This window comes from Penicillium odoratum, assembly GCF_028828045.1.
Source record: "Penicillium odoratum strain IBT 22623 chromosome Unknown utg000008l_segment0_segment0, whole genome shotgun sequence".
NCBI classification, from domain to species: Eukaryota; Fungi; Ascomycota; class Eurotiomycetes; order Eurotiales; family Aspergillaceae; genus Penicillium; species Penicillium odoratum.
In genome coordinates this window covers 3,073,627-3,097,646 of record NW_026643150.1, presented here as the reverse complement: position 1 = coordinate 3,097,646, position 24,020 = coordinate 3,073,627, and the positions used below count along the sequence as shown (strand labels likewise).

General features: G+C 48.5%; 9 protein-coding genes across 9 annotated transcripts; 6 read left to right on the top strand and 3 right to left on the bottom strand.

Moving 5' to 3' along the window:
- Positions 1 to 82: 82 nt before the first annotated feature.
- N7520_011383 (FAD-binding oxidoreductase) lies at positions 83 to 1,821 on the top strand (the record flags this gene model as incomplete). The annotated part of the gene is made up of 5 exons (XM_057145316.1): positions 83 to 400; positions 462 to 565; positions 618 to 963; positions 1,013 to 1,260; positions 1,317 to 1,821. The coding sequence occupies 5 exons, from the start codon at positions 83 to 85 to the stop codon at positions 1,819 to 1,821; spliced, it is 1,521 nt and encodes a 506-aa protein (XP_056991070.1).
- A 3,231-nt stretch (positions 1,822 to 5,052) lies between these two features.
- N7520_011382 (arylsulfotransferase family protein) lies at positions 5,053 to 6,619 on the top strand (the record flags this gene model as incomplete). The annotated part of the gene is made up of 2 exons (XM_057145315.1): positions 5,053 to 5,880; positions 5,939 to 6,619. 2 exons carry the CDS (start codon positions 5,053 to 5,055, stop codon positions 6,617 to 6,619), a joined length of 1,509 nt encoding a protein of 502 aa, XP_056991069.1.
- Positions 6,620 to 6,977: 358 nt separating this feature from the next.
- N7520_011381 (lysophospholipid acyltransferase family protein) lies at positions 6,978 to 9,681 on the bottom strand (the record flags this gene model as incomplete). Its single annotated transcript, XM_057145314.1, has 6 exons — positions 6,978 to 7,137; positions 7,189 to 7,445; positions 7,504 to 7,815; positions 7,874 to 8,549; positions 8,599 to 8,854; positions 8,904 to 9,681. The coding sequence occupies 6 exons, from the start codon at positions 9,679 to 9,681 to the stop codon at positions 6,978 to 6,980; spliced, it is 2,439 nt and encodes an 812-aa protein (XP_056991068.1).
- Positions 9,682 to 9,989: 308 nt separating this feature from the next.
- N7520_011380 (pantoate--beta-alanine ligase PAN6) lies at positions 9,990 to 11,178 on the top strand (the record flags this gene model as incomplete). The annotated part of the gene is made up of 2 exons (XM_057145313.1): positions 9,990 to 10,026; positions 10,091 to 11,178. 2 exons carry the CDS (start codon positions 9,990 to 9,992, stop codon positions 11,176 to 11,178), a joined length of 1,125 nt encoding a protein of 374 aa, XP_056991067.1.
- Positions 11,179 to 11,409: 231 nt separating this feature from the next.
- Positions 11,410 to 13,692, top strand: dbp7 (putative ATP-dependent RNA helicase; the record flags this gene model as incomplete). The annotated part of the gene is made up of 1 exon (XM_057145312.1): positions 11,410 to 13,692. The coding sequence occupies one exon, from the start codon at positions 11,410 to 11,412 to the stop codon at positions 13,690 to 13,692; it is 2,283 nt and encodes a 760-aa protein (XP_056991066.1).
- Positions 13,693 to 13,728: 36 nt separating this feature from the next.
- Positions 13,729 to 15,068, bottom strand: N7520_011378 (WD40 repeat domain-containing protein; the record flags this gene model as incomplete). The annotated part of the gene is made up of 2 exons (XM_057145311.1): positions 13,729 to 14,764; positions 14,815 to 15,068. 2 exons carry the CDS (start codon positions 15,066 to 15,068, stop codon positions 13,729 to 13,731), a joined length of 1,290 nt encoding a protein of 429 aa, XP_056991065.1.
- Positions 15,069 to 15,875: 807 nt separating this feature from the next.
- On the bottom strand, positions 15,876 to 20,173 carry N7520_011377 (uncharacterized protein; the record flags this gene model as incomplete). The annotated part of the gene is made up of 7 exons (XM_057145310.1): positions 15,876 to 16,011; positions 16,063 to 17,269; positions 17,326 to 17,511; positions 17,564 to 18,993; positions 19,045 to 19,143; positions 19,213 to 20,068; positions 20,128 to 20,173. 7 exons carry the CDS (start codon positions 20,171 to 20,173, stop codon positions 15,876 to 15,878), a joined length of 3,960 nt encoding a protein of 1,319 aa, XP_056991064.1.
- Positions 20,174 to 20,586: 413 nt separating this feature from the next.
- Positions 20,587 to 22,086, top strand: N7520_011376 (Major facilitator superfamily domain general substrate transporter; the record flags this gene model as incomplete). Its single annotated transcript, XM_057145309.1, has 1 exon — positions 20,587 to 22,086. One exon carries the CDS (start codon positions 20,587 to 20,589, stop codon positions 22,084 to 22,086), a length of 1,500 nt encoding a protein of 499 aa, XP_056991063.1.
- Positions 22,087 to 22,557: 471 nt separating this feature from the next.
- On the top strand, positions 22,558 to 23,853 carry N7520_011375 (NAD(P)/FAD-dependent oxidoreductase; the record flags this gene model as incomplete). Its single annotated transcript, XM_057145308.1, has 1 exon — positions 22,558 to 23,853. The coding sequence occupies one exon, from the start codon at positions 22,558 to 22,560 to the stop codon at positions 23,851 to 23,853; it is 1,296 nt and encodes a 431-aa protein (XP_056991062.1).
- Between the last annotated feature and the right edge of the window lie 167 nt (positions 23,854 to 24,020).

The following is a 24,020-nucleotide window of genomic DNA, read 5'->3' as shown; positions in this document are numbered from 1 at the left end:
AAATTGCGCAAGCTGTCAGTTTAAATTCATCCACATGGTGCCTGGTTGTTTCCTTTGATTCATCCTCAGTTCAATTTCCATCATGCGTGTGGCCTCTTTTCTGTTGTCCCTGGTGGGCGCGGCTACTGCGGTCGCAGCCGATTCCCACGTGGCTAGAACCACCCCGGCTGTCGCGGCTGGCTGCAGTGCCCTGCAGAAGCCCCTGGGCAATGCAGTGTTCCTTCCCAAGACCAAGGTTTACAAGTATGAGGCTCAGAACTTCTGGTCGAACACTGAGATCATGTCTCCGGGATGTGTCTTCCGTCCGAAGTCTAGTGCAGAGCTGGCGCAGGGTCTGAAAACGCTCATTGATGCCGATGCCGAGTTCGCCGTTCGTGGTGGCGGCCACATGGGCATTCGGGTAAGATCTGCGCTAGACAAAAGTACCCTCGGCAAATAGTCGGAACACTAACGTTTGATAGGGTTCCAACAATATCGATGGCGGTGTTTTGGTTGTTATGTCCAACTTGACTACTTTGCAATTGAGTCACGATAAGTCGATCCTGTCGGTCGGCCCTGCTTACCGGTAAGCCACTATTACTTCACGCCCCATGGGAACAAAGAACTGACACCGGCAGATGGATCGATGTGTACAACTACCTCGCCGATTACAATTTGACCGTTGCTGGTGGCCGTCTTGGCCCCGTTGGTGTGCCTGGTCTGCTCCTTGCTGGAGGTATTAACTTCTATGGTAACCAGGTCGGCTTTGCTTGTACCACCGTCATCAACTATGAGGTTGTCCTGGCCAACGGCTCTCTCATTCAGGTCAACCAGACCAGTTACCCGGACTTGTTCTGGGCCCTGAAGGGTGGTAGCAGCAACTTCGGTCTGGTCACCCGCTTTGACATGGAGACTATTCCCTCCCGCAAGGTGTGGGCTGGTAGTTACACCGTGGCTGCTAAGTACATTGATCAGTTCCTCGCGGTATGTTTACCCCCAACCGACTATGCATAACATCTACTGACTCATTTAGGCTATCGCAACATACTCCGCCAATATCTCTGATGTCAAGTCGCACATTGTGCCTGCGCTTGTTCCCGGAGACGGAACCGGAGACGCAACTCTGGCATCCGCGATCCTGTTCTACGACAGCGATAACAGCACCTTCCCTGAGATTTTCAAGCCCTTCACCGACATTCCCGCTGAGGCCAGCACTCTCGCCTTCAAGACCGTTGCGGAGTTCGCTGCCGAGAATGGCGAGGTGGTTACCGACGGCATCAAGTAAGATCCAAGATCAATAATGATCCTCCCCTTGAATGCACACTAACAGAATCCAGTGATGTCTTCGTTGCCGGAACCGTCAAGGGAACTACCTACGACGAGCTCTACCAGGGTATCAGCATCATCAACTCTACCTTCTTCAGCCAGCTCCCCAAGCTTTACGCCCAGATCCCCTCTGCCAACATTTCCATCATCGAGTTGGACTGGCAGCCCATCGGCGCCGACTGGATCAAGGCTTCCGAGGTTCGTGGCGGTAATGCCCTTGGCCTGGATGCTTCCCAGGTGTACCTCTGCTACGCTGAGGTCGTCGAGTGGATTGGATCGGCCTATGACGATATTGTCGCCTCTTGGGTTGAGGAGACCACTTACCTTATCAACAACGCCACTGAGAAGGCTGGCTTGTATGATGCTTTCAACTACATGGGTGACTCCGCTGGATTCCAGTCGATGTTCCCTGGATACGGTGAGGCCAACCACCTGAAGTTGCAAAAGGTTGCCAAGAAGTACGACCCCACTGGTGTCTTCCAGACTTTGATGCCTGGTGGATTCAAGGTCTACTAAGCTTTGCAGCCTTGGGGCACTGCATGAGGCTTTGCTGGTGTTATTAGTCCACAGCTAGACTGTGACTTGTTTAATATATAGTGTGTTACATTGTTACGATCTTGTCACTGGATTAGAGGAAATATATAATTGCTTCAAGATTCTGGTCTTGTGTACAACACATTCATGAACACGCTTCGAAAGCTGGTCTGCTTGACATAATATGTGTAGTTTAACAGTTCAATCCTGCCAAAACATCAAATTTTCAGATTTTGCTATTTGTAATGTAGTACATGATGCCGAGAGACTTATTCCTCTTAGATTGGGTACAAGGTCGGTAGGTGAAATCCACCCAGTGTCTTCGCAGTGCTTTGACCGATTGATAATACAATGACGACAGCATGAATTGAGGGTTCGAATGTTACGGTCACTACATCATTATATGTGCAGATAGTAGTAAGTATGGCTTTGCAAGATTGGCTAAAATGGTCAATTGGATTTTCAACATGCTTTCAATGGTAGTGGATATATCGCAACACCAAAAAAAGACCAAGATTCAGACTGTATGACAACAAGGCTTTCATAAACATAAGAAGCCTGATACTGTACATACTAGAAGTCTCAACAGAACAAAACACAACAGAACAAAACACATTCGACATTGCTTCTTTTTTCTTTTTTGGTTTGATCCACCAGCCCGAGTCTCCTTTCAACGCCAGAAATGGCACACCCTTTTTGTTTTGGCCGGTGCTTCTTCACCGCATGCCATTGTTGAACCGTGGCTGAGGCTGTATCCTCCTTGCCACAACAGGTGCTTCTTCACCGCAATTTCGCCCAGTGGGTTGTCCCTCCACACCACTTGTTGTTTTGACACCAGTGACGAGTTCAAAGATGCGTTCGCAGATGGAGTTTCGAAGCTTCAGGCGGGATGAGAGCTACTCCGCAGACTCAATTGGCGTGGAAGCGAAATGTGGGAGGTCATCTCGAAAGGTAGATTGGCACAGTCTAAAAGGGTAGCAAAGTCATAGGATTGGAATTGTAAACAAACCTTAGAACTAGTCAGCCCAGTTTGGGAGTTGATCCTAAGGAATGATCACTGCATCAAGGTAGATTGACATGATGTATTGAGAAGGATGTTTGTTTTGATGAAGACATGGATGGGAAGTTCCGAAGTTGAAACTTGTGTTTGAGGTTTGAAGATTGGAAGTTCAAAGATGGAAGAGATGGAAGATGAAATCCAAAAGTAGGACTTGGACGTTTGAAGTTTGAAGTCTGAAATTGAGAGGTGATAAGAAAGGAAGAAGAGAGAAGAGAGAAGAGAGGTGAGTCAAAAAGTATTTATAGTAGTGGGTGGGGTCACTGGGGTGAAGTGAATGAGTCGCAAGATCACCACCTGCAAACAGGATCGACCTATCACGACGCTTCACAGGATCACCCAACTAGCCTGATGAATCAGGACGTCCAAAGTGTGATTCAAACCTGCCTGGTGCTTACACTGTGTAAGTGCCTGATGCCCTAGGGGTCAGTTTTGTCCCTCAGTAAACGAACTGAACTTTCACAACAACAACTTGCTAACCCATACCACCCATGATCGACCAATCACCCGAGTGATCCGGATCAACTGGTACTCATCTTTTTCTTTCGCGTAATCCTTTTGATCCTAAGTCGTATTTATCATTTGCTATTAGCGGTTAAAGTCTCTGATGTTATATATCAGGCCCGCTTCAGGCCCAGCCCCCCAAGTCTCTCAGACTACCCTGGGCAGATATGTAACGGAAAGCCTGGAAGGTATAATCCCAGGAATCATTTAAATGAGTCGATGAAATGATGTTCAATCGGAGATCGTTGATTTTAAGTGCGGAGGTGCTATCTTAGTTAGTATATTCGCCATACAGCCACAGGATTCGTCATATAGCCTATCTTAACCACGTACAACGCCCAAATCTAGGACTCGACGAAAAAAATTAGCATAAAGAGCCCTTCAAGATCCAAGTTTCGAACTATATTATAGGAGGCGACCTAGTCACCCGAGATTAATGAACAGCGCGGAGACAACACAGATCATCTGCCATCAGTCGCCAGAGCAGATTTTGAGCGCCAATTTCCGAATGAATACTCAGCTTGCAGATCACATATCTATTCAATTTTGTAAAAATCCAACATTTTGAACCGACTTAGGCAGTAGCAAGTGCTGCATTCCCACCGTCACATCCAGGCAACTTCAACCGATGAGCAGGAATTGCCGATCTCAGTGCCGTCTACCCATTCTCTTATGATTACTATTCTCAACATTTAGCGATGACTTCAGCTTTATTGGCCCCGCAGACCCTGGTGGGTCTCTGCTCGGCAAATTTCAAAGTCTACACCCCATACCCCGGACTTCATTTCGTGGGGAAATTGGGTATCGATCCCCACCGTCCCTCCCGCCCCACCGGTAAACCCCGATGTTGATACCCGAGGGAAATGCGTCATTATCAGATATTGACTTCGAACGAGGTCTGAGAACTAAGGTATCATTCCGCGATGCTTGATTTTTATTGGGAATTTTCCGCAGAAAAGACAGTGAAGAAGCTTGGCTTTTGTGGCTTTGCAGGGTAACTTCTGGCGTCGGCATATCCGATTGGCGCAGGGGAAAACCAGTGAAAGCGGAATTTCCACACTTCATGCGGACCTTTCCTTATCGAGGCCGATTTACAACTCGCCTGGCACGCGTCAAGATTATTGTGCTTGATCTAACAAGGCAAGATAGAGTTAACTTCCAATCGGGACCTACATTATATTCTGCAAAAGCAGATACGAATTGTGGCTTCTTATCGAAGATTAAACATGTTCACCGCAAGAATATTTGCATGCAATAAAGTAGATCGAGCCGATCGACTTCATGGTAGCGGCTATAAGCAGAAGAATAATAGCCTAGTACGAAGCAGTTGTCTACGTGCGGGTTAAAAATCACATTGCGGGGCAGGTGCTCGCTTCTCGATGCCAAATCAAGGTTCAATCGGAACGTGGAGGAGGTAAAATTACCGAGAGCATCTGAAAGTCTATAGTTACCCGAGCATCTCATTGCCAGGGCAAAATGCGGAGAGAAGAGGGTCTCCATACGCATGGACCTTTAGAATGAATGGAAGATGGACTATAAATTAAGCCAGTGCGGCCTGCATACCTTCAATCTTGAGCAAGAACAAATACAGAGAAGTCCCAGATTCCTCGTGTCTGTTTTTAGCTTTTTTGATCACCATAGGCCGACTCAAGATGACTCGAATCCCTAGGGCCCTTGCAATTGTTGCGGGCTTCCTTGGTACCACCACAGCGCAGACACTATGGCCATTACAGACATACAAGAGTACCTCAATTAAAGTTCCCTATCTTAACGTTACGAAAATGGGTCAGACCGAACCTGGGCACCTTTTTCTGTCTCCCCATGATATTTTACGTGGTGAAGGGTATCCTACCATTTATTCCGATGACGGACAACTAGTATGGCAGGGAGCCATGGGCAACTACTCTGCCCTCCACCCCCAGATGCTGGATGATGAGTCAGTTATTGCATACTGGGAAGGATTTGTTGCCGATGGCTTTGGTTTTGGCCATATCAGCATCCTCAACAGCTCTTACGACGAAATCCATCGCGTGACTCTCGACTGCAAGGCCGAGAACTTCGTGACGATCTATGGTTCGGAGTCATTCAATTCTTGTATCGATATTCATGAGAGCCAATTCACAGATGATGGAACAGTCCTGGTCACCGCCGTCAATGTCACTCAAGCTGATTTGAGTTCTGTTGGTGGCTCCAAGGATGGCTGGATCCAAGACGGTGTGATCTATGAAATTGATATCAAGACAAACGAGATCCTCTTCCGCTGGAGTGCATATGAGCATATCCACGAGCTTCCTATGAGTTATGATATCGCGCCGCTCGGAGCGGATGGTGCTGGCTCTGGGGTTAATAAGACGGACCCATGGGGATATCCTCACCTCAACTCGATTGCCAAGTATGGGGACTCTTACCTTGTATCGTCACGGTACATGTGCAGTATCTTTTTGCTGGCTCCTAACGGTACTATTACATGGCTACTCCATGTACGTTAATCTGGGTTTTTCCCTTTAAAAAAGATTTGTGCTTACTTGAAATGAATAGGGTCGCACCGGTGGAGACTTCAATCTGAGCCTTGATACCAGCTTCTGCTACCAACACGATGCACGTTTTGAGTCACAGAGTGCCGAGCGCGTCACAATCGGCCTCCACAACAATGACAACACCGAGTTCACAGGAAGCTCTTCTCTAACGACAGGCATGGTTCTGGATGTTGAGCTTCAGGGTTCGAAGAAAGTTACACTCAAGCGTCGGATGTGGGATGCCGACGAGCCGGTGTATGCCCAGTCACAGGGTAGCTACCAGCCGCTCGGTAATGGCCACGTTCTCCAGGACCATGGTGCAGTCCCCAAAATCGAAGAGTACGATGAGAATGGCAGTGTTGTGATGCGCGCACGCTTTGGCTATGATAATACCATGCAGACATACCGTGCATATCGATACCCGTGGGTTGGTCGACCTTCTACGAAGCCGGGTGTGTTGGCGTGCCCGTCTAGTGATGGCGAAAAGGCTACTGTGTATGTGAGTTGGAATGGAGCGACGGATGTGGAGTCGTGGAAGATTCACTCGGGCTCTAAAGTTATGGGCAGTGCCGCGAGCAATGGTTTCGAGACCGCCATCCTTGTTGATAAGCTAAACAAGGGTGACTCGGTGATTGTTGAGGCTGTCGGTGGCGTTGGTGATGGCACAAGATCTGCTTCTGTGACAGTGGGCCAAGGCTGCTGAATGACCCAATATACCTAGAAGAAAAACCTATAATTGAGATTGTGTCAAGATTGAATTAAATATCTTGGCGACCTGGATTGAACTTCCGCGTTATGAATAACGACAAATACTAGAGTCAACTAGTTGTGGTTGGTAGTATGTATGCCTTGCCAAGATTGGGTGATTGTATCGAATGATTCATTGACAGGCATATATGAACAAGGATTTATGAGCTATGTACAGTAAGTTGAACGTGCAGCTGGCGGACGAAATAAGAAAGGGGTATAATATTATGAGCAGCATCCAATCACCATAGCCGTGCATTAACGGAAACGAAGTTCGCAAGATCGAAGGGAAAGCAATTCAAAGCAAGAAACACCTAGAGCTTGGAGTCCGTCCCAATAGCCTTTCGGCGCATTTGTTTCGAAGAAATATCGGTGGGTGCTGGTGCGGATGCGTTCAGGAAGAGTTGTCGCCCAACAACATCAGACATTTTCAGGACCCGCGAGGAGACAGTGGCACCATCACGGCGATTTTTGCTACGCAGAATAGTTAGCAAGCCTCCATAGTATTTATCTCAATAGACTCACCCTTCACGACGGGACTGCGCAATAAGTTCAGTAAAGTCCCATAACTTGCCACGAGACAGAACCTGACCGGTGTGAGGATCTCTCTCTGGTGTCCACTCTGGTGCAAGTCGAAGGGTTGGACCAGCTTTTGAATCCTTAACCTTGGCAACCAGGATAATACCTTCTTCCTCAAAGCGCTGGTAGGAATTTTTGAGTGTCTCCTTGTTCACGGCTTCGAAGTAAGAGAGGTCGCCTTGGTGGTACAATGTTTTGCCAAGCTGAAACATGTTAGTTTTCTGGTGCTGGTCACGACCCAAGACCTTGATTATTACTCACAAGTTGTGCGCTATCCTGAACCTTCTTCACATTGATCCAAATCTCCCTGGGCCCATCAAGTGGTGGTGTGAGGCCAAGTAGAGAAACAGCACCAAGCCATGATGCCTCGATGAAGGGCCAAATCAGGAAGCAATAGAAATCATAATTCTCACGACCACACAAACGTTCAGCTTCACTCAACTCAACGAATTGTGGGGTTCCAGAGCTATCGCGAGTAATTTGGATGACATCATCGGCCTCCAAGCACTTCAAAGTATTTTCTAGGTTAGTTGCTAGTCCCTCGGGCGGGAAGATGAATTCGCCGCGGAATAGCTGGAGAAATGTATGTTAGAAAGGTTGTGTGATGAAGAGAACATAAATAAAAACATACCTGGGAGAGGAAGGAGACCTGAGTCCTCAAAGCCTCGTAGCCGATCCGTTGGTTGGTGGGCCCGCCACCCTGCTTGATCTTTGTGTACATGGCAACGGAGACCAGGGCCTCGGTGATAAAAAGATGGATGAGCATATTGCGATAAAATGACAGTTGAAAGCGATCCACGGCATAATAGGTTGGCTCCGCCAAGCCTGGAGTCTCGCCAACCAGTTTTGGACCTAAGACATCAAGAGCTCGATCGACCACCATTTCAGTCGGTGAGCGGTAGAAATGAGCGACTCGACCACCCTTGGCCCGAACACGCTCACTGAGCCAGTCTAGCCGTCGAACGAGCTCGCCTTTTCCGACACCACGGCCACGGAGGGTCAATAATACGGTGCCGACAAGGGCAGTCGGCATCATCACCGAGACATCATTGATTTCCGACAACACGCGGTAGCCCAGTGTCCTGAGAATGCGTCCTCGCTCGTCGTGTGCTAACTTATGGTTCGAGCCCAGGTCCGCCATATTGAGCCTTGTAATCTGCTGCCCTAGGAATTCACGCAGACTCCAAGGCTCGTGGAAGCGAACATCCACTCGTCCCAACTTGAGAGACAGGACAGAAGATGACGAAAGAAGATCAGCTAAGTTCTCCTTCTGTTTGGGTTGTCCCAAAAGTTCGCTGATATATGACCTATACTCACGTCAGAATTGGGAACCATCTCATGTACTAGATCTCATACTCAGTCTCGATAACCTTGTCATACTGCGTACTGACCGGGCAGATAATTGTGTCTTCTACCCGACCAGACAACACACTATCGACAATAAAGCTGAGAATTCCGAATTTCGGAGAAAGCAGTTTTCCTGTCCGAGAGCGACCACCTTCGATGAAGCATTCAAAGTTAAAGCCCTCTGTGAGGAGAGTGTCAATGTACGCCTGCACAACAGTATGGTAAAGTGGATCATTTCCAAAGCTGCGTCGGATCCACATGGCACCTATAACAGTCAGCGTGAAATAGACCCTAAACAGAGAATTGGAACGAACCAGCGTGCTGCAAGAAAGGTCCTAGAAGGGGAATATTCAAGTTGTCGCCCGCGACAACAACTGGGAGGCCGATTCCAAGACGATAGCAAATGAGTTGCAAGGAGACATAATCCACATGAGACTTATGACAAGGCAAGAAAACAATGGATTGTTTCTTCCTAGCAGCTGTCTCAGCAACCGATCTCAAGCGCAAGACCTCCTCACTGGAGACATGAATTCCTTGGTGGTAGGCCCGTGTAAGGAGCTGCGTACACAAGTAGTATGCGCCGCGAATAAATGTCTTGCTCTCCATCTTACAAATCATATCGTCCATCATTTTATCCACCACCTCCCGAAGACTGGTTTCGATATCATGCCGGCGACGGGCTCGCTTTTCATCCAGAGTAGTGCCATCTACAATCGCGACCAGGCCCTCTTTCTCCTCCACGGTCAATCGAGTAGACGCCAGTTCTCGAACTTTCTCCTGCAGCATATTACTCGAAAGGATGGACGATTTCATTCGTTCGGAGAAGCCCGAATAGAACACCGGTTGGCCGATAGGGTTGTCGTACGCGCGCCAGCCTGTTCCAGACATGTACAGACTGACTTCACGCAGGAACTCGAAGGGGTTTTCGCGGAATCGGGCCATGTGACGCACAAGGTTTCGTTCGGTGATTTGGTCATCTTGAGCTCCAGGTCCTCCCGTAAAGCCAGAGGGGTGAATAGTGAGCTTGTTTCCGACGATCTCCAGGTCTGGAGCGGAGTGCTCATCGCTGATAGTCGGTTTAGGAGGCGGCATGTTCGACTGTCACAAAGCAGGGACGCGATGGCGCAGGAATATCTCTAGATCATCAGTTGGATATTTGGCCCATTGAGGGGTATGAGTGGGATTCAGTGTTCAAATGGAACAGAAAATGGAACTAAGATGCGGGACAGGGCCATAGCTCCTAATAAATCCCAACAAAAACGGGGATCAACCCCGGAATGACATTCACGGGGCCTTCCCCACAGCCGAGGTGCAAAGTCACGTGGGGCCCATCTAATTATTCGGAAATTCGAGTTTAGCTTCAACTTAAAGCTACATTTCCCACTATTTACATCCACATCATGTCGCGCTGGGTGAAGGGCGTGCGGTCCTTTTCCTGTATGTCTATAACTCTGTCACAACGTCAACAAGCTTTGCTTACTCTGTTTCTTCTTTCTTCCAGCCGCTGCATCGTCCCTTCTTGCCGATGCAACCACTGCCGCTAAGGTCCGCCAACCCGAGTCCTTCCAAGTCTTCCGTGACGTGCCTCCTCTACGCAAATTGCGCCGACAATTATTAAAGAATGACCGCACGGTGGGCTTTGTGCCCACAATGGGCGCCCTTCACGAAGGACATATTTCATTGATTCGAGAGGCGGCCCGCGAAAACACTGACATTTTTGTCAGTATCTTTGTCAACCCCACTCAATTTGGAGTGAATGAGGACCTTTCCAGCTACCCCCGCACTTGGGACAGTGATGTCGAGAAATTGGAAGAATTAAATGAAGAGTTGAGGCGAACTGCGGTAGAGACTGGGTCTGGGGCGGGAGCAGGCCGGATTACAGCTATCTTTGCGCCTACATCGAAAGTCATGTACCCCACACTTCCGCCTTCTTCGGAGATTGATGGTGATGGCTCTTTCGTCACGATCACCCCCTTGTCGAGCAAATTGGAAGGCGGTTCTCGGCCGGTTTTCTTCCGAGGTGTTGCAACCGTCTGCATGAAGCTCTTCAATGCAATCACCCCGGATAGAGTATACTTTGGTCAGAAGGATGTACAGCAGACTGTTGTTATCAAGCGAATGGTCCAGGATTTCCATATCGGAACTGACGTCCGAATCGTCAAGACGACTCGTGAATCTACTGGGCTAGCGCTCAGCTCTCGGAATGTCTATCTCGGTGACCGCAGACGTGCTGTTGGACTCACCATCTACCAATCCCTCAAGGCTGCCGAAGAAGCTTATCTGGCGGGCAAAAATTCTCGTGCAGATATCTTGGGAGCTGCACGAAATGTTACGGATAAGGTGCTCGCGAAGCAGCAAGGACTGTCGCCATCAGAGCGATCTCTCTTTGAAGTTGACTATATCTCCTTGGCAGATTCTGAAAGCTTAGAGGAGCTGGATTTCGTCGACCCTGCCAAAGGTGGAGTTCTTAGTGCAGCTTTGAAGATGGCGCCTTTGGAAGAGACCAAGCCTGGTGAGGACTGTGGATTGGGTAATGGCAAGGTCCCAGTTCGATTAATTGACAATCTGATCCTCCATCCCCGGGCCTAATTATAAGATGAGAATCCCATTTATGTATATAGAGATGCAGTAGATAGCATCATAACGAATAAAAGTTGACTCTATAAGCTTGAAAGCGGTAAGTCTGGCAGAAATGTAAGGCGGTCCATAACTCCATTTCTTGGCGGCAGAAAAAGTTACGATAGGCACTTATCTTTCCCGGCATTCGAGTTTTTTCTCTCTACAAAAGCAGCCCGGGCAACGGGAATTCAATTTGCAATCATGGCTGACGATGGAATGCTCTTGAACTTTGCATTCAGCGACAATGTCATTAAACCCGAGGCCAAATTCAAGGGAGGGACATGGCGGGCTCGCCTTTCAGCAAAGAAGCGCTCCCAGCACCAGCCCACCGGCGCTGGAGACGCAAGCCAGCGAAATGCCGACTCAAAGAACCCCAACAAGATTCAAATTCCCGCGAACAGACCTGTGAAGCGACAAAGGACCGGCGACTTCAACGCTCCAGAGGGCAGGTCTGGCAATCGATCACACTCTCAACAGCAGCCACGTCGGCATCCCGGCCAGTTCGCCTCGTCCCTATTCACCAGCAACCCGGAATCTAAAACTGCCGATGAGCCCAAACCCGAGGAAGCGGCGGAGGATGCTAAACCAACCAACGCCGCCCTGATTGACGGTATCGATACTTTCACGAGTCTGGGCCTGTCACCTAATTTGGCAGCCCACTTGCTCACCAAACTGGAGTTGAAGGCACCGACTGCGATTCAAAAGGCTTCAATTGAGCAATTGCTGAAGGAAGAGACCGACGCATTTATTCAGGCCGAGACTGGTTCAGGAAAGACTCTTGCTTATTTGCTCCCCCTTGTGCAACGAATCATGGCCCTCTCAAAGGCCGCTCAGCAACAGGACATTCATCCGGATAGACAGGGCGTTCATCGAGACAGTGGCTTATTCGCGATTATTCTTGCGCCAACTCGTGAACTGTGCAAGCAGATCTCTGTCGTTCTAGAGAACCTCCTCCGCTGCGCTAACTGGCTCGTTTGTGGTACGGTCATTGGTGGAGAGAAAAAGAAGTCCGAGAAGGCCCGTCTAAGGAAAGGTCTCAACATTTTGGTCGCCACCCCCGGACGTTTGGCAGATCATTTGGACAACACACAAGTTTTGGATGTCAGCAATGTCCGATGGCTGGTCTTGGACGAGGGTGATCGGTTGATGGACTTGGGTTTCGAGGAGGAATTGCAGGGTATCGTTAAAAAGCTTGACGCTAGACAGCGGCCAAGCCACCTTCCCGGCGTTCCTACCCGCAGGACCACGGTTCTCTGTTCGGCTACATTGAAGATGAATGTGCAACGGCTGGGAGAGATCAGTTTGAAAGATGCGATCCATATTAAAGCGGACCCTGCTGATGAGGATGGGGAGTCTCGCCCTAGTAACGAAGAGGAAGGCTTCCGTGTGCCAGCTCAGCTGAAACAGTCTTATGCCATCGTGCCCGCGAAGCTGCGTCTGGTTTCATTGACTGCCTACCTCAAGCGAACTTTCATTCGGAAAGGCTCTGTCATGAAGGCAATTGTTTTCGTTTCATGTGCCGATTCAGTTGATTTCCTCTTTGAAGTTTTCTCCAGGAAGTACGGCCAACGAGGTCAAAAGTCGAAGGATAATGACGAAGACGACAACAAAGATAAAGAAGCAGGAAAGGAAGAGCGCGAAAAGCTTTCTCCCCACGGCACTATTGCTCCTGCCGAGGCCTTTTCAACCTCCGCAAATCCTGTCATCATTCACAGACTGCACGGTTCTCTGCCTCAGCACGTTCGAACCGCCACTCTCGGTTCTTTTTCGAAGAGCAGTGAAGCCTGCGTGATGGTTTGTACCGATGTTGCTTCTCGTGGTTTGGACCTTCCCAACGTCGACTTGGTCATCGAGTACGACCCCGCATTTAGCTCCGATGACCACACTCACCGTATCGGTCGTACCGCTCGTCTGGGCCGTGACGGCCGTGCCTGTATCTTCCTCCAGCCCGGTTGCGAAGAGAACTATGTCGAGATTCTTAAGCGTGGCTACCGCGACGGAGGCAAAGCACTTACCCGCACCGACGCAAACGAGATTTTAAAACGTGGATTCGGTGCAACCGCAGAATCGTCAAGTAAGAACTGGGAAGAGAAGACCACCGACTGGCAGATGGACGTTGAGCGCTGGGCTCTGGATAACCCAGAGTATCTCGAGATGGCGCGGCGCGGATTCCAGTCCCACGTCCGTGCCTATGCGACCCATATTGCTGCTGAGCGGAGCATGTTCGACATTAAGGAACTTCATCTGGGACATCTTGCTAAGAGTTTCGCTCTGCGGGATCGACCTGGTAAGATCAACGTTCCAGGTTTGCGTCAAGGAAAGGAGGATACGAAGAAGGACTTCAAGGCTGCACGGAATGGCGTCGCTGGTAGCAAGAGGAAGGCTGACGACATGCCTTCTACGAATACGGACGAAGCTGCCCGGAAGATGAGAGCCAAGATGAGAGAACAGCATGCCGGTGCCAGTGAATTCAACCTGGCCTGATCTTATTATTGTATAAAAGCATTAGCATCATTTGATTCAGTAGATATCCCATAATGAAATCTTCCCATCCTTGGACCCCGCTGCCAACCAGTGTGTCTGTTGTATTTTCTTGCTTCGTTGGTTTTGAACAGCGGCCAGCGAGAGATCGGCCCCTTGCAACGCATTATCTTCAGCATCAATTGAAGATGGTTGTGGTAAACCTGGATCAACCTCCCCAAACGCGACCGAGTAACAACCATCTTTATGCCACTTAAGAACAGCAAGCTCCTTCAACGTGTTGCCCGAGTAAACCCTCACCCTGCTGTCCCAGCCAGCAGTCGCGAAAATCTTCCCATCACCCCGCACCCTTAAGCCCTGCTGTCCGGAATGCTTCGTATTCATCGTTTTCAGTGGCGACTCCTCCTTATAATTGATAATAGGAATATTCCCGATCGTCCCAGGTCCAGGAACAGGGTGTTTGATAATCAAAGCATCAGCAGAAGAAGAGATAAAACAGTCACGCTTAGGAGAAACATCAAGCGAAAGAACGGGTTGACTATGCGGACGACTGGCGTAGAGCCTCTCCCACTTCCATGGATTCGAAGCGATACTGCCCCGCTCGAAACATGTCGCGGTGAGAGGTCCCTTATGAACGAAAACCATAACATGGCCATCTTCGTAGGCGGATGCGACATAAAGATCGCCTGATGAAGCGACGAAAATGTTGACGACCATCACCATGCCTGTTTTCACGGATGGATCTGACGCGATAGTGGTGAGGCGGAGCTCGGATGGAAGGTGGAAGATGTCAATTCCACCAGAATCCAGCGCGTTAGGGACAGCGAAGAGGATGGTTTTTGGTAAAGAGGACTGTCCGATCTGAGCACGCTCTGGTGAGTTATCCGTGTGGATAGACGTCATGGAAAAGGCGCAGAAATTCAGCGCGTTAACAGGCAATGAATGAAGCAGCCATGGCTGAGCTCTTTTCTCCAGGATACCCGCTTCAGCTGCATCAACTGGGAGAGTCTTATCGAGGAATTCCTCGTCCTCTGCTCGAATCTTCCAGACGCAGAGCTTGTGGTCGCGGCCATGTCTAATTTTTCGATTAGTATGTAAGCACCGATACTCAGGGAACGACCTCACGTGTAAATTTCTGTGCCGCCGACACCGTAGTTGAATCCTCTCACTTCAAGTACCGCGCCCTCATGAGCCTTCCACACTGTTACGGGGCGTTTGCTGACCAAGTCCCAGATAACAATCCACCCGTTGGCGTCTCCGGAGACGAGCCGCAGGTTCTGGGAGAAGATATCCAGGGCGTGTATTGGGGCACCATGGCCTCGAAGAATATAGACAGGAGTAGCCGGTCCATTCGGGGCCTGATTAGATGGGGTAGCCATGTCCCTAGTAAATGTGGAGGTTGACTGTGGGTTTGATTGGCGGCCCATGATAGAACCAAAGCTTCCGCACCGCCTTGGAGAGCCAGCTACAGTGCTGCACATTCCTCCTTCTTCACTCAATGACCTCGGAAGCTTGAAGGCGAATAATTTACTTGACAGGACAAGAATTGCATCCTTGATACCCGAGGGTCCGATTTTCGGTTGAACTGATTTTGGATCATATTAATTGATGTCTCAATTTAGAAAACATATAGTTTCCGAAGTTGCGCCGGCACAGTGTGGCATCGTATAAACATATTGTGTGGAATTTGGATTTGCTTTCCCGCCCCGATCACAGGCTGCCTATACATAATATGTACTGAAGGCAATAACCAGAGTACTGCCTACCTAAGCGCCTAATTGAGTGCCTAATTGAGTGCCTAATTGAGTGCCTACTTGAGTGCCTGCTTAGGGTAGGTATCTAGTAGATTTGCCTGTGGATCTACGTAGTATTTCTATTTGAGTAAGCGCCTATTTAGAATATCTACATATGTAGTTAGAGCGCCTACTAAGAGGCAGATATCTAGGGCACTTGATGCTAGAGTAGGTCCTCTCGTAACTCACAGCCAATACCTAGAGGGCACTTGTGCGAATTACATCAAACCCGAGCGATACTAAGGTCTTACACACTTATACAGTGAGCAGAATTTTATTATGCCGCCAAAATATCATTTAAGGCTGCTATTTACCGGCGCACGGAGTGGTCATAATTTGCCGAGATCATTCCAATCTTGACACAAATGCTTGACTTAGAACATAGGTCTGGACCTACATCGCTGCCTCAGCCATTTGACTGAAGTTGTGGACGCTGCCGCGAGGCTGGAACACTGAGCTATTACCATTAACATTACTACCATTCAACTCCATCTGGTCTGATGGCATGCCCCAGCCACCACCACCGGGACTAAGGAACTGTCAGCATAATCATCGGAGGCATCAAATTGACAAAACTCACGTGTGGATCAAAATTCGCTCTCCAGGTTGCACTTGCAGCTCCATCTTTCCTCCGATATTGATTGTCCTCTCCGTACCATCCAGCTCTTTCTTCACGTAGAGATTCAACCCAGCTTGGCCATGATCACCACCAGCCATTCCGTATGGTCGATAGACCCGCCGCTCACTGAGCATTGAAACAGACAGAGGGATACGGAACTCCAGCTCGCGGATGACACCGTCTCCACCCCGGAACTGGCCTTGACCACCGGATCCATTATGAATCGCGAATTGACGCAAAATAACCGGGTACCTTAGCTCATAGACCTCTGCATCGGTGATACGCGTATTTGTCATATGGACATGCACGCCCGATGTGCCATGCCAGGAAGGTCCAGCACCGGAGCCTCCACAAATGGTTTCACCAACACCAAATCCGGGAACTTCGATGCCAGATTTAGGATCAACACCTCCCATTCCAAATGAAATAATGTTGCAGCAGCCTTGAGAGGCAGCACATGCACCAAATGCCCCGAGAACAACATCTGTGATACGCTGAGAAGTGATCGGGTTTCCAGCGCAGACAGCAGCGTGACCAGATGGGTTGAGCAATGTTCCAGAGGGAATAATCACATTAACAGGGGCAAGACAGCCCTGGTTCAATGGAATGTCAACGTCAATCAACGCGCGCAGACTATATATAATAGCAGAATGGGCGATTGCTTTGGGCGCGTTCAGACAATTAAAGGTCTCGCGACCTGTTCCGGTGAAGTCAAAGACGGCAGATCCAGTCTCGGAATCGATACGGATTTCCAGCCTGATCTCAGTGCCGTCATCCATGAAATCGGAAAATTGAAGTGGTTTCCCTGGATTTTTTCGCCCTATTGACTTGAGAAGCTCGCGAACGGCGACTTCCGCGTTGCGCTTTATCGCATCCATATAGAAATGCACCACTTCTTGAGAATTTTCGGCAACAAGAACCTCCAAAAGTTGGGCACCTTTGTAATTCGCCGCGATAGCCGCTTTCAGATCCGACACATTGTCGTTGTATGTGCGAGTGCCGCTGCAGCTGGGGTATGAGGCTGGTTTATCATAAAGGAATTTACGAACAATCTCCTCGTTAAAGCGGCCCTGAGAGAAAACTTTGAATCCCATTGTCATGGCGCCTTCTTCGTACAACATTTTGCTGTCGGACGGCATAGAGCCGGGGGAAATGCCACCAATTTCAGCTAGATGTAGGTTAGGAAAAAAACTGATGCGTTATCTTCGTGAAAGTATTTCTTACCGTGGTGGCCACGCGAAGCAACATAGAAGATGATATTCTCCCCTTCGTGATCCCAAACTGGTGTGATAATGGTAATATCAGGTAGATGGGTTCCTCCAGCAAGTGGATGGTTGGTGAGGATATGGTCCCCAGGCTTTAGATCCCCTCGATACTGTTCATGCTGATATCTGACAGCATATTCCATACCTAGAATTACGGTCAGCAGAATACTACCGCAATGTGAACAGGTAGTACCTACTTCCCAAATGAACTGGCACATTCGGTGCATTCGCAACCAGCTTTCCGTCTGGTGAGAACACAGCACAAGAAAAATCAAGACGCTCCTTGATGTTTGTAGAGACTGAAGTTTTCTGGAACATACGGCTCATTTGATCCGCCACAGACATGAATCGGTGCCCAAAGATTGAGAGTTTGATCGGATCCACGACAGTCGCGTCATCGGTCTGTTTCTTTGATGACTGGACATTCAATATGACATGTCTAGCTAATATAGTAGCCGTCGCATATGGCTCGACCACAATGGTTTGAGTATTGTCAATTATCATCGCAGGACCTTGGATGAAACTTCCTGACCGCAAATCACTGAGGAAGAATATTGGTGTAGTAGTTTGACCCACACCAGCAAAGTACACCGAAGAGGAATCGTCCTCATTCTCGGCTCCAATAGGCTGGGCTACCAGAGACTTTAGCTCTTTCTGAGGCGCTTCAGGCGTGATAGATGTGGCTTTTCCAACACCACGAACTCGAATATCTTCGACCAAAATATTGCGTCCAGGGAACGTGAATGAAAACTCGCGTTGATGTTCTTTGATAAAGTCGGCACCGAAATCTCCATGTTCCGGCTCCAATATCATTAGTAGATTGTCTGTTCCTTGGTATCGAAGATTGAGGTAGACTTCGTGCTGGACTTGCGTCGCATCGATGCCATCACTTGATAATCCGTCAGTGACTTTGGCCTTCAGATTGATAATGCGCTGCCTGATGCTTTGAATCGCAACTTCATCCAAAACACCAGATGCTGGTTCCTGGGCTTCATGAACAACATCTGCCAGAGCCATGCCGTATGCTGACAAAATTGAGGAATATCGGTGAATTATAACAGTACCGATAGATAAAGAGGACGCAATTGCACAGGCATGCTGTCCTCCAGCGCCACCAAAGCAGGCCAGATTATGTGTTGAGGTGTCATATCCACGGGCCTCTGTCAAAGCGCGAATAGGTTTGCACATTGATTCGTTCGCTACCTGAATAAAGCCAAGTGCTATTTCTTCTGGCGACTTGTTCTGACATGTCTCAGCATTGATCTGCTTGGCCAACTCTGTAAATTTAGTGCGAGTAACCTCCACATCGAGGGACAGGTTCTCGTTAGGACCGAAAATCTTGGGGAAGTATTCTGGAAGAAGACGCCCGAGGAAAAGATTGGCATCGGTGACTGTCAAGGGTCCTCCCTTTCGATAACATGCTGGACCTGGATGTGCGCCCGCTGACTCTGGGCCCACAACAAACAGTCCATGTCGCCAAAAGAGGATACTTCCACCACCTGCAGCGACGGTGTTGATATCTAGCTGGGGAGCCATCACTGTTACGCCTGATATGGTGTTCTCAAAAGTGTGCTCTAGCTTGCCATCATATCTGGAGACATCTGTGCTGGTTCCACCCATGTCAAATCTGGCGTTTCGTTAGCATCGGGCTATAGTAGGATGTTAAAACGTATTCTACCCAATAACAGGGGTTCTATCATTTTCATCAAATGATGTCCCAGCATATCCCACGACACCTCCAGCGGGGCCTGACAGGATGGCACGAAGTCCAGTGAATCTGAATTGATTGGTTAGATCTTTATCAGGAGACTGAGTAGGATATTTTCCCGGTAGGTATATGACATACCTTTCAAAATTTGCTAGGCCTCCGTCACTTTGCATAAACTCACATCGGGTATCTGCAGAGCACAACCCATCTTTAAAATCCGAACGAAAGCCATGAATGTACCGCTGGATGACCGGCGTCAGATAGGCATCAGCAGTGGCAGAAGCACCGCGCGAAGTCATCTTAATCATTGGTAGCAGCTGACTTGATAGAGATATTTGTGTAAAACCGATTTCTTTCGCAATGCGTTGAATCGCCAATTCGTGATCTTGAAATGTGTATGAATGGACCAGACACACCGCGATGGAACGATAACCTTTATTGTATATTTCTTGGAGGCTCTGCCTCGTTTCCGCTTCATCAAGTGGTTCCAAAATACGTACTACTTCTCCACTGACGCCTCTCATTAGATAAGGATCTAACTCCAAAGCGTGCTGAAGGCTTTCTTTGTCTGGTGTTGGATTTTGCTGGTAGTCCTCGATGGTGACACGCTCGTTGACCTCCACGACATCTTCATACAAGACGTCGGGTCTTTGGATGTTCAGCGCAAACAACTTGGGTCGAGATTGTGTGCCAATTTTTAGAGCGTCTTTGAATCCTTTCGTGATCAACAATGCGTGACGCTCGCCTTTCCGCTCCAAGAGAGCATTTGTCGCAACCGTCGTTCCCATGCGGATGCTCACATCCGAGAAATCAGCTGTTGTGAGCTGTTCGTCGCGTGGGAACACTTTTCCAGTGGCTTGTTCTAAAATACGTCGAATACCCTCAATGGGGGCATCGGCATAGTTGGCGGGGTCTTGCGAAAGAAGTTTGACCACGATTTCCTTTTCGCGACCCTCAATGATGCCCAGACAATCCGTGAATGTGCCACCGCGATCTAAGAAGAATACAAATTAATGAATCGTCCCATATAATTGGGAAAATGTTTCATCTCACCGATAGCAATTTTAATGCTTGGGCCGTTCATATTGTGAGGAGACATGATGTGGTTCCAAGAAAGAATGGATAATTGTACGGACAAAAGCGGCCTTTTATGATGATCGTTCAAATGCCAATAGGAAGCTCGAAAGGACATTTCGTCGCATTATTCACTTTGGAAGAAAGACTTATCGGCTCAAAGTCTGAAAAAGGGCTCATATGAGGGGGAGGAAAGGAGAAAGTGGAGAAAAATTCCCAGCTTATCTCGTTCCTCGTTCTTACCTTCCTGTCGCACAAAGCATCAAGAGATAAAAGTTACTACCCAGAGATGATTCCGGTATGACCTATTACACCGCAGTATAAGATCAATGGAGATTGAACATGATATGGCATATTTTGTGACTGTCATTTTTCTCTTCAGTATTTGTCAATCTATCTACCATCTATCAGAGGAGTCCCGCTGCACCTAACGCGGCGATGGCGGAACATAATGATCCAAATCTGAATATTCAACTTTCTTTGGACCAGGAAAAGTCACGAGCAGAAGATTTAATTGAGACCCAAGACCGATATCGAGACAAGGATGTTGCAGCACAATTTCTAGCGCACTTGGACCCGGCCATCGCTACGGAGCCCATTTCAGAACAAGAAGCTCGACGCGTGTTGTGGAAGATTGACCTCATCATGATTCCTTTGATCATGGTCACGGTGGTACTCGCCGCTATTGACAAGGTCATCATCTCCAATGCGGCTATCTACGGCATGAAGACAGATACCCATCTGACTGGCAATCAGTACTCATGGGTTGGCTCAATCTTCTACTTTGGTTATTTGACCTTCGAGTATCCATCAGCTCTTCTTATCCAACGATTGCCAGTTGCCAAACTCTATGTGGGCATGGTTTCTGGCTGGGCAGTTTTGATGATGTGCACGGCGGCGACGCAGAACTTTGCGGGCTTGGCAACTGTGCGATTCTTGATGGGCATGTTAGAAGCCTCCTCGTTTCCCATCTCAAGTATTTTAACAGTGATGTGGTGGAAGACTAGCGAACAGCCTCTCCGTGTTGCTTTCTGGTTCAACCAGCTCTCTTCTGTCTTTTCTGGCCTGGTAAGCTATGGAATTGGTCAGACAGACACATCGTTGTCTCCTTGGAGACTACTGTTTCTTGTGCTGGGAGCCTTCTCTCTCCTTTGGGCAGGTGTTCTATATGTCTTTTTACCTGACTCGCCCGTTCAATGTTGGTATTTTTCGGACCGCGAGAAATTCGTCTGTCTTGAAAGAGTAAAAGACAACAACACCGGTATGGAAGATAAGACGATTAAATGGTACCAAGTGCGCGAATGTCTGCTTGATCCCAAAACCTGGCTGCTTGCATTGTTCTCCCTGGCACAAAATATCCCGAACGGCGGCCTGGTCACTTTTTCTGCTATCATTGTGACTGGCCTGGGCTATTCAAGGTTGATCACCACTGTGCTTGGAATTCCCACTGGTGTGTTGGCAACTGTCTGGCAGATTTTGCTGGGCTTTATTGCAGCCCGTGTACCAAATTCTCGCTGTACTATCATTGCTATCGCCAATCTAGTGCCAATGATCTGCGCCATTCTCATGTGGAAACTACCTCGTGAAAACCAACATGGCCTACTGGCAGCATACTATGTCTTTTATACCTACTGGGCACCGTATGTACTTTCTACCTCACTTCCCATGGCCAACACCAGCGGGCACTCGAAAAAATTGACCATGAATGCCATTTTCTTTTTGGCATACTGTATCGGAAATACCATTGGACCCCAGGCTTTCCGCTCTGACGACGCTCCTACTTATTCTCGAGGCTATGAGGGTCTCCTGGCTTGTATAGTAGTAGCCATTGCTGCTATCATGGATATGGACTCCTCTGTCGATGGGAGAACGCCCGACGCGATAGAGAAGAAGGCCCAAGGGCAAATGGAGCAGCATCGGAGGCTGCTGCATTCTTAGATTTGACCGATCATGAGAAGACCTCATTCCGGTATACTTATTAAGGTTCATGAAAGATAGGGTATAATGGTCAGATTGATAGTATAGCTAGACATGTTGAAATCTTTGTCATTTCCAGTGACATACTGTTTCTTGGTTTTTTACTGGGACTCAATAGTCAAGAAAACTAAAATTGGCCACTAAAAGCCAAGCTGATGCGGGGAAATTGGCGGCGTAAAATGTGCGAGGAAGGTCGGAACGAAGTCCGCCTCCCACTCCGAGTCTCCTATCTGCTCTATCACCAGCCAGCATTAGCCTCCATCTTTTAATTAGGTCATACATGTGAGAACTGACATCGTGCATTGGGCTGTGCACAAGGAAGCTAGTAACGAGCCCAGCGTTGCATAACGATGCGAACTAGCAAAATGCCGCAATAAATACAGCCAGTCGCACTATAGCACATTTGAGTTCCATAATAATATCTATCAAATCATGAACAAAGATACGAAAATCCTTATTATCGGCGCCGGTTGCTTCGGCACTTCAACTGCCTATCATCTCTCCCACCGTGGCTACACTTCTATTCGTGTGTTGGATCGATATGCGCCACCCTCATGTGAGGCTGCAGCTACAGACATCAGCAAGATCATTCGAAATGACTATAATGAGCCGCTTTATGCGAGATTGGGACTTGAGTCTATCGCTGCTTGGCGTTCGTGGTCGCTGTTCAAGGGTGTATACCATGTTCCCGGGTGGATTCTGAGTGCTGCCAATTTGTCAGTGCCGTTTGTGGAGGGCTCGATTGAGACTTGCAACAACCTGGGTGTAAAGGGAATCGAGAAACTGACCACTGATCAAATTCGCTCGCGTTTCCCCGTCGTCACCGGAAAACTGGATGGATGGAATCTCAATGTGTGGAATCCGACGGCCGGCTGGGCAGCTGCTGGGCAAGCACTGGAGCGTATGGCTATCTCTGCCCAAAAAAGTGGCGTTGAATATGTGTCTGGAGATACCAAGGGATATGTGCGACAATTGATCTACGATGAAGGCACAGGAGAATGCAAAGGAGCCATCACAGCCGACGGCACCAGACACGACGCTGATAGGGTGATTCTCGCTGCTGGAGCATGGACACCTTCACTACTGAATCTCGAAGACCAGTTGACAGCCAAAGGCCATGGTGTAGCGCATATACAACTCACGCCAACTGAAACCAAGCATTATGCCACAATGCCGATCATGGACAACCTCGAGTTGGGCTACTTCTTCCCTCCACAATCTGACGGCATCTTCAAGATGGCACATAGCCAGTTCATTACGAACACATATAGAGATACCAACTCTGGCATCACAACATCAATCCCACATACGTTTGTTCAATTCCCGACCGATGGTCTTCCGCTCGAAATCGAAGCCACTATGCGACGCAATCTCCGCCGTGTCCTACCGGAGCTGGCAGACCGGCCTTTCAGCTATACGCGACTTTGCTGGGATGCAGACACAGCTGATAGGCATTTCCTCATCACGCCTCATCCAGCTCATAAGAAACTGTTTTTGGCAGCGGGTGGGTCGGCACACGGGTTCAAATTCCTGCCGGTGGTTGGGAAATATGTGGTGGATATGCTGGAGGGAAAGCTTGATCCTGAGGTTATGGTGAAATGGCAATGGCGAGCTGGACAGAAGATTGAAGCAAGGAACTTGGCCCATATGGATTCGGAGCTAGAATTGGTGGAGTTGACAGGTTGGAAAGGGAGACGAATGCGTGAGCAAAGTCATGCGAAAATATGATTTTAGGAGATCAAGTTGAGTCTAGTCTTTTACCCTTATTTCATACTTCCGTTTATTTGAGGAAGCGCCCTTACTAGCTAATTAGCTTTTATATTACTCACTAGCTCTCAATTCTCTATCGAATTTTATCAGAATAACGGTCACCAACCAAGGGTTACCAATGTCTA